Source organism: Spermophilus citellus (genome assembly GCF_964194105.1).
Source record: "Spermophilus citellus genome assembly, chromosome: 16".
NCBI lineage: Eukaryota > Metazoa > Chordata > Mammalia > Rodentia > Sciuridae > Spermophilus > Spermophilus citellus.
The window spans coordinates 68,642,559-68,657,580 of NC_138196.1; the positions used below are offsets into that span (position 1 = coordinate 68,642,559).

At 39.3% G+C, this 15,022-nt stretch overlaps 1 protein-coding gene across 1 annotated transcript in view; it reads right to left on the bottom strand.

Moving 5' to 3' along the window:
• Positions 1–3,210, bottom strand: part of CPE (carboxypeptidase E) — a 112,943-nt gene extending 109,733 nt beyond the window's left edge. Inside the window, exon 1 of the mRNA XM_081269229.1 lies at positions 2,619–3,210. Coding sequence (XP_081125355.1) covers positions 2,619–2,925 — 307 coding nt within the window. The 5' untranslated portion in view covers positions 2,926–3,210. The remainder of the gene's footprint in view (positions 1–2,618) is intronic.
• Positions 3,211–15,022: the final 11,812 nt, after the last annotated feature.

Below are 15,022 nucleotides of genomic sequence, written 5' to 3' on the forward strand. Positions count from 1 at the left end.
TGTGTTGAGCATGGTGGCACGTGCTTATAATCCCAGTGATTTGGGAGACTGAAGCAGGAGGATCCAAAGATCAAGGCATTTTGTATAGACATGTTGTATTCTATTAGTAAAGTAATACCTGAACTTCAATTAATTTAGTGAAAGCCTATCTCAAAATAAGAAATAAAAAGAACTGGGGATGTGGCTCCATGATAAAGCATCCCTGAGTTCAATCCCCAGTACCAAAACACAAAACAAAAACACTGTTTTTGTATCCCCTATCTTAGACTAGATATGGATATTTCTTTTTTATTTCTTAAACTAGATCAATCTAAAAGGAAATTGAAGGCCATTAAAGAAGGATGGATGTTTTCTTTATCCAAAACTTCCTAAAAAGTTAATTCACAAAAGAATTATCAAAGTTTTATACCAATCAGATCTCTACATTTACTAGTAGCCTACAGATATCTAGCTTACTCACCCTCATGAAGGGGAGCAGAGGGGAAAATCACCCTGTAGTGTTTTAGTGTTAGTTCATAAGTTTTTTATTTTTAAAAATGCAATGGATATTTTGTATTCTATTAGTAAAGTAATACCTGAATTTAAAATTAAGTTTCCTGCATTTAATAAAGAATTGCAAAGCACATATTATACAACATTTTTAGTATCTTTGTAAATGAAATGAGAAATAAAACTTTTTTTAAATACTATGTTGCCCAGATATTGACTGGTCATTTTTCTTTTTTATTTGTTCTTTTTAGATATGCATCAATGATCATTTTTCTATGAAAATGTTGAGTATTTTTCCATAATGTGTATTATTTCTAATGTATATTCAGTCCCACTGTGTGCCATACCCTAACTGGGTGCTGGAGACAGACCCTACCTCACAGAGCTTGCAATCTACAAGAAAGATCTGCAAATCTTGCTGGACTATCTATTCATTCCAGATATTCAAGCAAAAGAATCATTATATTCATTTTCAAAAGCATATTATCTCCTTACAACATTATCACTTATAAATTTTATTTCTAATTTTGAAACAAGACAAGATAAACATTAACTTTCACATAATTTCTTTGAAATAATAATGTATCAAACTCTAAGAAGCAATTTACAAAAAAAGTAAAATAACAAAGGGTTCTAATTAAGTAGGAAGCAGGAGAATCAAAAATATTTAGATTAGCTTTAGTTGTCTGGGATGTCTTGGCTTTGGTTATTTGACTTAGGTGAAAGTGAGTCATCACATCAAATTTTTTCTTTGTGTTCAGATAGCAGTATCAAACTAATTTTCCAAATTTCCAATTCTACATGTTGAATTCTGCCAGAGTACATTGTATTCAATGTTTTCTGGGGCCTCATTTCAGGATTTTGAGAGCAAATTTATTCAGGAATTATTTGAAGGTAAGAAATATTTTTTTGTTTACATTATCTGAAGGTAAGAAGTATTTTCTAAAGATTTATTTTTGATTAAGCCATATGCTACACAAAATCTAAATGTTTTTATTGGTCACAAATTTCAATCCCTTAGTTTGGTTCTCATGTATCATTATAAAACTATTCTGGCACTGCCTTAAGAATGGTTAGTCTATTTTTCTTGCTTTCTTTGTCATTAAAAAATAATAAAGCATTGAGTGCTGATATCATTGGTTCATATTACCTTTATTCTCAGAAGGAAGATCAGGCCTACGTCATTTCCAAAAAAGCAGAAAAAAATTTTTTAAAGCTCCAACACATTTTAAATACCTCTTCACTAATACTAAATGAACGGCATTTAACATAAATTAAAATATGCTTTAACCTACTCTCAAGGAAGGTGCATACGATCCGTATCTGGGAACAACATTTGGAATAAAATCCAGTCACAAACTACTCTTTCCAACGTGGTTAAAGCAGAGAAAAATGGACTATTCCTTTTTCCTTAAGTCATGTGCAGTTTCAAAATCTGAAAGCTTGTCAGAGACCACTTTTCCACCCTGCTAGGAAGAGCTGCGTGTCTGAACAACCACGGCCCCAGCTTGGCAATATCCTTAAAATTCCTGAGCATCCAAAGCAGTGAGTGTGCCGAACACGGCGCGTACAGGTAGAGATGGAGACGCCGAGCCCACAGCACCCAATAAACTGATGCTCTGGAAATTAGGCAACAAATGATAAATGACTTTTCCCGGTTTTCTCTAAAACCCCGCCCTCTGCACCCTGTCTTTCCACTCCTGTCTGTAAGGACGGGCGGCCGCCTTCCTGAGGACTCGCAATCATTCCTTGGGGTGCTTGATACAGCTGTAAGAGTGGCCGCCGGGTTGGCGCGCACGGGGATTTGCTGGCTCGGTACTCTTGTCGCCCACCCTCTCCAGCCTCTCTCGCTGGGGCTCACCCAACAGTGGCCGTCAGGGCTGTGGTGGTGGCTTGGGGCTGGGGGGATGGGCGAGGGGACAGAGATTAGGCTCCCGGCCATCCGCAGCAGTCTAGGTCCGATTCTTCCCCATTTCCAGCCGCCTTCTGCTTCCTACCGACGCTAGGCAGCACCCTTTACCAGGAGGCACCCCTGGGCCCACCTTTCCCTCCGTCCCCCACCGCCACCAGTCCCACCCTCTGCCGCCCTCCGGGACGCCTCCAGCGCTGGCAGGGGGCATCGCCCTTACCAGGCTCATGGACCCCAGGGTTGTCGGACAGCTCGATGACCAGGAGCTCCCGACCCTCGAAGCTGCGCCCCACGGTGTAGATCCTGCTGATGGCGGTGCACTGCAGCCACACGGACACCAGCGCCTCGCGCAGCTCGGGGTAGCGGTGGTACTCGAAGGAGATGCCGTCTTCCTGCTGCAGCCTCCGGCGCCGCCTCATGCCCGCCGCGGGCGCCCCAGGCTCCTGGGCTTCGGCACCCAGCAGCCACCCGCAGGCGGCCAGTGCCACGCTCAGCGCCAGCAGCGCCCTGCCTCGTCGCCCGACCATCGCCGCGCTCCGCCGCCGGCCGTGCCTTCCTGCCCTGGCGGCCTCTTTTGTCTGCCCGGCTCCGGGTTTAGCTGGCAGGCGCTGCGCGAGCGGCGACAAGTTCCGCACCAGCCTCGTGTCGCCTCACCTTCTGCGCTGAGTGAGTGTCACCGCGCGCTGGGGCCGCCCAGAGGAGAGGGGCGACGCGGCGGCTCTGCGGGCTGCACTACTGGCCGCGGAACCCAGGGGAGCTGCAGGAGAAACCACTGCAGTCGGGGGGGCCGGCCGAGAGAGCTGCAGCCGGCGCGCGTCGGGGAGGGCAGCGGGCGCTATCTGTTGGCTCCAAACCTCGGCCAAAGCCGAATGGAGCCTGGGGCAACCCAGGTGACACGACAGCGTAGGTCTGGGCTCCCGGACGTTGGTGTCATTGAGAAAACCGTGACCCGTGACACTGCACGTGGAATATAATTCTTGGATTGTTAGTGGAACCTTTTAAAGAAACATCTATTCCAAGCAGAACGGGGTTTCCATCTTGATGCATTAGAGAATTAGAGAGTATTCCAGGAAGAAAAAGAACAGAAAGGAAGTGTTAGGAGCCACTTGCCTTCTCTTCCTGAAGCATCACTGTATCAATAATCGAAATACAAACCCAAGGGTGGGGATTTCATTTATAGCAAGGCCTGGCTAGAAACCAGAACATCGTGCACTTTGATTTAGAGATTTAAAAGAATAGAAATGCTTTCTACCAATTTGCAGCTACTGTCTTTAATTGTATTTATGCACATTCTCGCAGAGGGGGAAAATGAGACAATGTCCTTTGGCAGTACCTGTAAGAACATCGTCTATAAACACCCCCCTGGGAAAACAAATACAGCTCTGCTGATGGCTTAGACAAAAGATTTAGTTTGGCATTAAGATTACATCCTGATATAGCGAAAACTGATTATGATTTGCCACCTCCAATTCTTTCACAAATTGTAAAAATGTAAGAATCATTTACAGCTTTAAATATCCAGTCTTAGGTAGGATTTATATTCATGGACCATGTCTGGAACAGATGTTACCCTGTAGAGGATGCCTTTTATATTTAAGAACAGCACAAACCCGAATAAATAAATAATCCATTGGCAATTGCAACCAAGAAGAAAAACTGGACCCTAGATGGGTAATTTTTTACCTTAAGACATTTTTTCCTAAGCTTCCTCTTTCCTCATCTGTCTAGTAATGCATTGCACTAAATAAAAACTTTTACCCGTGTGTTACCTTTTTCATCACTATGACAAAATACCTGAGAAAATCAACTTAGAGGTGGAAAGATTTAATATGGCTCATGGTTTCTCAGGTTTCAGTCCATCATAGACTGGTTCAACTTTGCTGGGGGGACCTGTGAGAGACAGAAACCTCATGGCAGAAGGGTATGATCAAGCCAAGCTTCTCATCTTAAGGCAGTCAACAAGCAGAAAGATAGAAAAGGGCTGGGGACAAGGGCCTCGTCCACCAAGCACCCACACCCCTCCACTAGATCCCACCATATTCGGTTTACACACACACACACACACAAACAGAGAGAGAGAGAGAGCGTGCATTCAAATTATGACTCCATCAATGGATTAATTCAATGGTGAGGTTAGACCTCTCATGTTCCAATCATTTCCTAAAAGCCTCACCTCTGAACATTGCTACATTGGAGACCAACCTTCAACACATGAATCTTTGAAGGGAACCTTCCCCAAACCATAACAATCTATAAAAGGATCCAGATATTTAAATGATTTTATTGGATCAAAAAATAAAAAGCTCAGATATGGTTGGTAAGGTGTCCCTGGAGAGGCAAGCTTCAAAACCTCCTGAATGTCTTCATTTCCTGCAGTAGCATAGATCTTCTTTGGGGCGCCTTGAGTGGAAGCTGCCACTTTATAAAATCTCTGTAAACAACTGCTTAGTTGAACTGATTTGGGTCCACCCATTTTCCCTGTCTATGTAAGCAGAGCTAAAAACTATATTTTCCACTATGACTAGTCTGTGTTTGATTACGTGGTCCAGAAATTTGAAACCAGAGTTATAATTACATTTCTAAAACCATGCCCAAAGAAGCAACCTTGTAAATCTAGAAAAAAGAAAATAGAGTAGCTAAAACCAATAACTTCAGAAGTGGGAGGTTAAGATTTTCATGTTAGTAATTTAAAATAACCACACTAATTTGTGGTGAGGTGGGCATATTGAATAGTAACTGCACATATAAACAACGTATTTTCATTGAGGTCCTGTGTTGCTCCTTAACTGTCTCTTTAAACAAAGAATGTTTTGCTATTTTCTCCCAAAATGTCAACTTTATGGGTTATGAGTTTTTTGTTTGGTTGTTTTTTACTTTTCTTTAGTGGGTGGGATTGTTTCTGCTACATGGTCTCACTTGTAAAGACTTCCTTACATTTTAGATGCTTGTTTCCCTAATGTATAATATGAGAGGTTTGAATCAGATTATTAGTCTTCTAATGTTTATATGCAACAGAATCATCTGGATAATTTATAAAAATAAGCAAATTCTCAAGCCCCAACAATTTATTGAGTCTAAGGTGAGTTTCAGGTTTTAATGAGATTCTACATGTTAGCAAGAAAACCAGTTCTTTCTGATTTTAATGTTTGATTGGCAAACATACTTTGATAAATAATGACCTATATGTTTTGTAAGGTCTCGTTCCAATTGAAAATGCTGTGATGCTGGAAGTTTTCCTTTTGAAATAAATTTCTACAAGCCAAATGGATGGTAGTGCTCCTCAAACATTGTAGGGCATACAACATACACCAAGACATCAGTTCAAAGAAACTAAAGCTTGGTGTTTGGATTTCTGAGCTATTTTTGGTGAAGGTCAGCTGTCCCAACTTCACTAGAGCATATATTATTTGTGGCTTCATAGATAATTATGCAGTTGCCCATCTTGATTAAAAAAAATCTTTCATGCCAAATCTTTAATGTGTTTGTGTTCCCATAGTTAAGTCCAACGTGCAATTCCCATCTCAAATTGTGTGTAGACGTGCACATACAAGAAAAAGAAAGAGACGGAGCTCCTTTTTTTCATGTCACATCTGGACCTCTGGGTGGGTCTATTTAGGCTCCCCAAGCTCCACTTTCAGCTTCACCTCTGTCATCAAATCCAGAAACCATCTCTTCTTCTATTCATAACCTTGTCTTCTGTTCTTTCAAAGCCCTAAAATTCATCTACTCCACAAAAATTCTGTGAACATATAATTCTACATCCATCCAGTCGTGTGTTGGTGAATGTTAAACTGTCAGCTCTCTGGTAAGAAAAAAAAAAAAAACACTTGACTTACAGTGTTTGCTGATTCACATAGTGTAAATATTCCCACCATGGCCAGTTTCAAATTTACCAACGTGACATTCCTGAACACTGCATTAGGAAGAGATATGCAGTAGCATAAAATAACATAGTATAGCAATGGGTACAAATTCTTTATACTCCTCCCTTTCAAGAGTTGAAATTACTTCCTTTCTATATGTACATAGACAGGACTTAGTGACTCACTATAATGCACATAATACAGCAGAAATCATAAGATGTTTCTTCTAAGATTATATTATTTAAAAAAAAACTTCAGCTTCCATCTCAATTGCTCTTGAGTGCCTTCAATATCTCCCTGCCCCCATCACTAATCCCAGGGAAGTTGGCTGCCTGTTATGGAGAGGTCCACATATCAAGGAACTGAGACCTCTGGAAAACAGCCTGAGTACAATTGACATCCTCAGTCAACAGTCAGTAAAGAGCTGAGCCTTGTCAACCACCAATCATGTGAGCAGACTTGGAAGCAGATCCTCAGCCCAGCTGATCCTTGAAAGGATTCCATCTCTGACATCTACCATCTCTAAGGTTTGCTACAACCTCCATAAAGACCTGGAGCCAGAACCACTCAGCTCTGCAGCTCCCAATTCCCTAACCCATAGAAACTGCTAGACAATAAATGTATGCTGTTTTAAGCTATGAAATTGGGGTAATTTCTTATGCAGCAGTGGATAACTAATTTATAGAGCATCCCCCCCGATTCAGATATCCCCAAGCGAAGGGTAGAGTGTGTCAGCAAGATAGCAGAGTAGAATATCCCATTCCTCATTCTCCCACAGAAACACAGATTTAACGATGGGAAAAGTAACCAAATTCCTTTGTGAGAAGTCTGGAATCGAGTTAGAAAGTTGCAGCACCCCAGACAAGCTCAAAATCAAGGTCAGTCACACTGAAACAGGTAAGAAGAATTATTTCACTTTACCTATAGCAGTCCCTACCCCAGACTAGCACAACTCAGCATCCAGAAGATTACAACTACCCCCTGGGGTGGAAGTGGGGAGACATGAGCCTTTCAGTACACCACCTAAGGGGCCAGCTTCTGTCTTGCTTCATGTGGAGTGATCAAAGAAGTGGTACACTGTAGATGCCTGAGCGGGGAAAGGGCACACCTTCTATAGCTGGCAAGGCCCTGTGAGACTTGGAACAGGGACTTCTCCTCCAAGAATGGAGTTGATCATAGCTGTAATGTCCCCAACTTTCAGTGGACTCCTTTAGGTGTTAGTTACTATCTCACCTCTTGTGGACACAGAAAAAAACTAATATAATCAGACACCATAAGGAGCAAAGACCTTGAATTTTGACTTGGTTGACCAGTGGATGTCTTTCCCAATCAAAGTCAGTGCTTACAGACTGGAGAAGGAGAGGGGGCTGTTTCTTCAAATGCGCAGACATCGATGCAAAGATGCAAGGAATGTGAGCAATCAGAAAAACAAAAATCATGCTCAAAAAAATAAAAGAAATCTCCATAACTGGCCCTAAAGTAATGAAGCTCCATGAGCTATCTGCCAAAGAACTTGAAATTATTACCTTAAAAAAAAAAGCTCAGTAAGTTACAAGAGAATAGAGATAAGACAACTAAACAAAACAAAGTATTACAAAGAGAAACAAAAAGAAGTTTTTTCTAATTTTAAAGTTGTTGAATACAATAATTTTAAAATTAGAGCCAAGAATACCAGACGCGGCTGGGGATGTGGCTCAGTGGTTTAAAGCACTTACTTAGCATGTGTGAAGCCCTGAGTTCAATCCCCAGCACCACAAAAAGAAAGAGAAAGAATATCAGAGGGATTCAACAATAGATTTGATCAATAAAATGAAAGAATTAATGAACTCAAAGACAGGTTATTTGAAATTATCCAACCAAAGGGTAAAATAATAAAAAAAGTGAAAAAAGGAATAAGGAAATCATGATACAGCATCATGCCAACCAATATAAGCAATATGGAGAAGGAGAAGAGATAACAAAAGGGGGGCACACTTAATTGAAGAAATAATGGCTGAAAAATTGCCAAATCTGAGGAAGGAAACACACGTCCAAACAAGAAATAACGTCCAAATTCCTGAATTCAAAAGGGTCCCAAATAGGACAAATTCTGAGATATATCATAATCAAATTATGAAAAATCAAGGATAAAGAGAATTTTTAAAAGCAATAAAAGAAAAGTGACTCGTCACATACAAGAGAATTTTCAGAAGATTCATAATGGATTTCTCAGCAGAAACCTTGCAGGACAAAAAGAAGCATGTGACATATTGAAAGAGCTGAGGGCTAGGGATGTAGCTCAGTGGCAGAGCACATGTCTGGCATTTGCAAGATTCAATCCCTGTACTACCAAAAAAAAAAAAAAGTGAAAAAAGAAAACTACTACCAAGACTATGTTATTTAACTGAAGGAGAAAAAAAAACACTTTTTAAACAAAGAAATGTTCATCACCAATAGAACTTTCTCCAAAAAATGCTGACATGATTCCTTCAAGTTGTCATGAAAACAAGATGAACTACATCATGAAAAAATATGAAAGCAAATAACAAAGCCAGGTGGCTTTCATATGCAATTGAAGTTAAGTTTCCACCAACTTAAAATGGTCTACTATATGAGACTTTACATGAACCTTGGGGAACCATTCACAAATACCCATAATAGGCACAGAAAAGAAAAAAATGAATTAAAGCATGTCACTGTTAAAATGAGCAAATTAGAAAGGAAGACAGCAAGAGTGGGGGGGAAAAGGGACAAGAGAACTACATAAAGCAGATAAAAAACATTAGCAAAATATCTATAGTAAATCCTTACCATCAATCATTTAAACATAAATGTAAATGCTATAGACCCTCCAATAAAAAGACATGGAGTGATTGAATGGTAAGAAACCCAACGATGTGCTGTCTATAAGAAATATATTGGTTTGTTGTTTGAGATCGGATTTCACTCTGTTACCCAACCTGGCCCCAAACTCATGATCCCCCTGAGTAGCTGAGATCACAAGTAGGTACCACCATACCCAGCCTATAGACATACTTTAAAATCAAAGGTACACATAGGATTAAAGTGAAGAGATAGAAAAAGATATTCTATGTGAATGCTAACCAAAAGAAAGCAAGGATGACTATAATCACATCAGACAAAATAGACTTTATGTAAAAAACTGTCACAAGGGACAAAGAGAGCATTATTTAATAATAAAAGGAACAATTCATCAGGAGGACATGACAAATATAAATATATATGCACCCAAAATCACAGAACCAAAATAAAGAAAGAAAACATTGCCAGATTTGAAGAATAGATCTCAATACAATAACAGTAAGAGATTTTAATACTTTACTTCCAATAAAGTATGGAACTCCCAGACATAAAATTAATATGGAAACAGCAGACTCAAACAATGCTACAGACTAAAGGACCTAACAGATATATGTAGAACTTTCCACCCTACGGCAGCAGAATACACATTCTTCTCAAGTACACACAGGACATTTCCAGGCATAGATCAGATCTGAAATCACAAAAGAAGTCTCAACAAATTTTAAGATGATTGAAATCATACTATGTATCTTTCCCCCAATGCAGTGAAACTAAAAACTAATAACAGAAGGGAAACAAAAAATTTCACAAATATGTGAAAGTTACACAACAGTCTTAAAAATAACCATTGGGTCAAAGGAAAAACAATTAAAAAAGGAAATTTGAAAATATCTGAAGAAAGATGAAAATACATCATACCAAAACTTATGGGATGCAAAAGAAGTAGTATTACGAAGGGGGTTTTAGTGATAAGCAACTACATTGAAAAGGAGGAAAGATTTCAAATAAACTACACCTAAGAAATTAAAGACTAACCAAACTCAAAGCTGGCAGAAGGAAGGGAATTATTAGAGCAGAAATAAATGAAATACAGACCAGAAAAACAAGAAAAAAATCAACAAAACGAGGAGTTCTTTAAAGGATAAATAAAATCAACAAAAACTTTTAATAGAATAACTAAAAAAAAAAAAAGGATAGCCGACTCAAATTGTTAAAGTGGAAGGGGGAAATCATTGCGGTTACACAAAGATTTTTAAAAATCATGAAATAATTACAAACAACTATGTCCAACAAGTTGGATAATCACAAAGAAATGGATACATTCCTAGAAACATGCATCCTAACAAAACTGAATCAAGAAGAAACAGAAAGCTTGAACAGATCAATAGAAACAAGGCAATTGAATCAACAACTAAAAACCTCCCAACAAAGAAAAATCCATGAGCAGATGGTTTTGCCAGTGAATTCTACCAAACACTTAAAGAATTAACATCAATTTTCTGAAACTCTTCCTCCAAATTAGCAAGAGATACTTCCAACATCATTTTATGAGACTGGCATTGTTCTGATACCAAAGCCAAACAAAAGCAATACAAAAAAAGGGGGTTGGGGGGGAAACTACATTCATTATCTCAATAAATATGTATGGAAAAATTCTCAATAAAATACTAGCAAAACATATTTGATAGCACATTAAAAGTCTCAGTCATCACAATCAAGTGGGACTTAAACTTGGGATGCAAGAGTGCTTCAACACACGTAAATCTATGGATGCCATATGCCACATTAACAGACTGAAGAATAAAATCACATGATCATCTCAATAGACACAGAAAAAGGTTTTGACAAAATTCAACACCTTTCCATAATTAAAAAACAATTATTACAAATTAGGTATAGAAAGAATTTACATCAACACAATAAAGACCTATATGAAAAGTCATAGCTAACTTCACATTCAACAGTAAACAATTGAAAGTCTTTCCTCTAAGATCTGAAGTAAGCCTGGGATGCTTACTCTATCACTTGTATTTAACGTAGCACTAGAAGTCCTAGCCAGAACAACTGGGCAAGAGAAAGAAACAAAAGGCATCCAGATAGGAAAAGAAGCCTCTATTTGCAGATCTCATGATCTTATACATAGACAATCTCAAACATTCAACATAAAAAATGTTAGAAAATTGTGGATGTGTAACCGACGTGATTCTGCAATCTGCATTTGGGGTAAAAATTGGGAGTTCATAACCCACTTGAATCTAATGTATGAAATATGATATGTCAAGAGCTTTGTAATGTTGTGAACAACCAATAAAAAAAATAATAATAATACTAAAGTTTAAAAAAATAAAAAATGTTAGAACGACTAGGGATTTAAATCAGTTGGTAGAGTGCTTGCCTAGCCTGCATAAGGCCCTAAGCTCAATCCCTAGTACCCCAAAATAACAATAGAAACAAATCCCTAAAATTCATAAGGAATTACAAAAGGCCTCAAATAGCCAAAGCATACTTGAGCAGGGAGGCCAAAGCTGGAGGCATCACACATTGCAAAGCTATAGTAACTAGAGTATATAGAAGTAGCATAAAAACAGACATACAGACCAACAGGACAGAACAAAGAGCCCAGAAACAAATCCACACGTATAAAGCCAACTGATCTTCATCACAGAGGTCAAGAGTACACAGTGGGGAAGAGATAGTCTCTTCAGGCGGGAGTTGGGGCTCAGTGACAGAGCATTTGCCTAGCATTTGATTGATCCTCAGCACCACAGACAAATAAACAGATAAAAAAAATGTTGTGCTCCTCTACAACTAAAAAATATATACTTTTTAAAAATATAGTCCCTTCAAACAATGTTGGGAAAACTCAAGATCTACATGCAAAAGAATGAAATCAGACCCTTGTTTTATACCATATTAAAAAAAATCAGTGAAAATGGGCTTCAGATTTAAGTATAAGACCTAGAACTGTAAAATTCCTAGAAGAAAACGTAGAGGAAAAGCTTCATGGCATTGGAATGGGCAATGATTTCTTGGATATGACATCAAAAGCACAAACAAAAGAAAAATTAGAGAAGTGAGACTACATCCAACTAAAACTTTCTACACTGCAAAGGAAACAGCAGAATGAGGGGACAACTTACAGATTGAAAGAAAAGGTTTGCAAAATATTTACCTGACAAAAAAAAATTGATATCCAGAATATATAAGCATCCCAAACAATGCACAAATCAAATACTACAATTAAAAATGGACAAATGACCTAAATAGACATACACAAATGCCCAACAGGCTCAACCACTAGTCATCAGGAAAATGCAAACTAAAGCCACACTGAGGAATCATCTCCCTGCAGTTAGAATGGGCATTACCAAAAAGACTGAAAAATCAACAAAATTCAAAAGTTGAATGCATAAAAGAAATGTGTGTACACACCCAATGGAATATTATTCGTCCATATAAAATTATAGAATTCCATCATTTGCAGCAAAATGGGTAGAACTGGAGGACATGAGCTGAAGTGAAATAAGTCTGGCACAGAAAGACAAAGACCACATATTCTCACTTATATGTGGAAGCTAAAAAGTTGATCTCATATGAGCAGAGAATAGAATAGTGGCTACCAGAGCCTGGGAAGGGCAGGGATGGAGAATGGGCAACACATACAAAGACAGGAGAAATAACTTACAAGGTTATGTAGCACAGTTGGATAGCTACGGTTGACAACAATTAACTAAATATTTCAAATAAGCTAGTAGAGGATTTTGTGTGTTCCCAACACAAAGATTTCAGTGTGTGAGGTGACAAATATGTCAATTAACCCTGATTACACATTGTATATGGGTATTGAAATGTCACACTGTATCTCATGAATTTGTGCAATCAAAGTAAAAAATAAATGTTTAAAATTGTTTTATTGAGGATTCTTCTAAACTTCAGTTTTTTGTTTGTTTTTTTCTAGCACCTTGCCTCAGCAAATTAATGTTTTGACTCCTTGACTATTGTTATGGTTTAGAGATGACGTGTCCCTTAAAAGCTCATGTGTCGGATAATACAAGACTTTTCAGAGGTGAAATGATCAGATTATAAGATCTTTAACCTAATCAGTGGATTAATCCATTGATGTAGATGAACTGGCTGGTAACCATAGGCAGGTAGGGTATGGCTGGGAGAAGTAGGTCATTAGAGGCTATCTTCGGAAGCTCTCTCTGCTTCCTGGTGGCCATGTCCTGAGCTACTTTCCTGCCCCAAGCCCTTCCACACACCAGGTGATGGTCTGCCTCACCTGAGGCCCAGACCTATGGAGCTGGCCAACTATGGACTGAATCTGTGAGCCCAGATAAACTCTCCTCCTCTGAATTGTTCTTGCTGGGTATTTTGGTCGCTGACTAAAACAACTATGCTTATATTTTATTGAATACTTACAGAAACCCTAACAACCTGATGACTGTCCCTTCTCTAATCTAGTTTTACCTTTTCCTAGGAACTAGTCTGTTATCGCCTCATCTTATGCAGGCTGCTTCCCAATACCTCCATGATTCAATTAGTCATTTTATTCCTTCCTGCTCTAGACACACATGGCGAAACCATGCACGGCTGGGCAGCCAACGAGGTGCTGGGACAACAGAAAGGCTCAGTCAGAACTTTGGACTGCTCAGATTTGAAGGAGATGAAACAGTGCAGCTGGTGAGGCTTAGTCACACGTGCTCTGGTGGAAGACAAGCCACCAAACCCCACGGTTAACCCTTCACTAGAGTTTGCCTCTGTGCATGACCTAAGGCTACCTTAAACACTTCAGGATGAGAGGGCTGGGGCTGTAGCTCAGTGGTAGAGCGCCTGCCTCACATGTGCGAGGCACTGGGTTCAATCCTCAGTACCACATACAAATAAACAAAGATATTATGTCCATTTACAACTAAAAAAAAATATTTTAAAAGAAACACTTCAGAATGGAACTCCAAAGAATATCATGACCTAGAAACATCATTTCTCCAACAGGTTGTCTGACCATCTCCCCAGTCCCTCTAATCATCCTGACCTTCTTTCATTATCCGCCTACCTCCATTTCTAGGTAGCTTATAGTTGTCATTCAGGTCTCACATTATACATCACTTTCTGTGGGAACCTTCTCTGAGAGCCTGCACCAACTAAGAAATGTCCTGCAGCTACAGAATTCCAAAACTTCTGTTCCTCTCTCCCCTTTCAGTGATTTTAAATAAACACTTAATTAACTACAAGCTCCCTTATATCCTCAATTGTGAGGACAGGAATCATGCCTCTCATGCCCCCTAGTGTACCCTTGTGCTTAGTAGAGGACTAAATGAATATCTAAATTCTTGTAGTGATCAAGCCACGGTCCTCTGATACTCTGCCATTTAATTGGAGCTTCCACAATTCAAAAATAATTCGTTCAAAAAATCTACATTCACAAGCTGCAACCTCTTCCATACTTACAGAAGCAACTGATGGCTGTGCATATATGCAGGCCTGAGAAAGGCATCGTTATGAACTTGAGGAAGAGCCCAGCGTACCACCCACTTCTGCCAGTTCACGTGGAAATGCATGTTGTCACCAAGGAGAACCCTCAGTGCTACTGACTTTGAAGTCAAGTCCTAACTGGGTGAACTAGTCAGGACTTGCTTTGTTGCAATTGAAATAAACTGAATTCAAATAGATTAAGTAAATAGGAAGGAAGGAGGGAAGGGAGGGAGGGAAAGGAGAAGAAGAGAGGGAGGAAGACTGACTCGCTATCTCAATAAAGGCCAAGAAATGCTTTGTGACTTCTTTCTAAAATGCTCTTATTTCTGGAAGAGAGCCTCTACTGACGTTCCTTGGCCAGGAATAGATGTTCATTGCTGCCAAGTTTCCAGTCTGCAAGTCTTCAGGCTGTAAACAATTAATGCTGCAAAGCAGGCATGCTGCCATATTAAAAGAGAATACGTCTTAATAGTGGGGTCTCAGA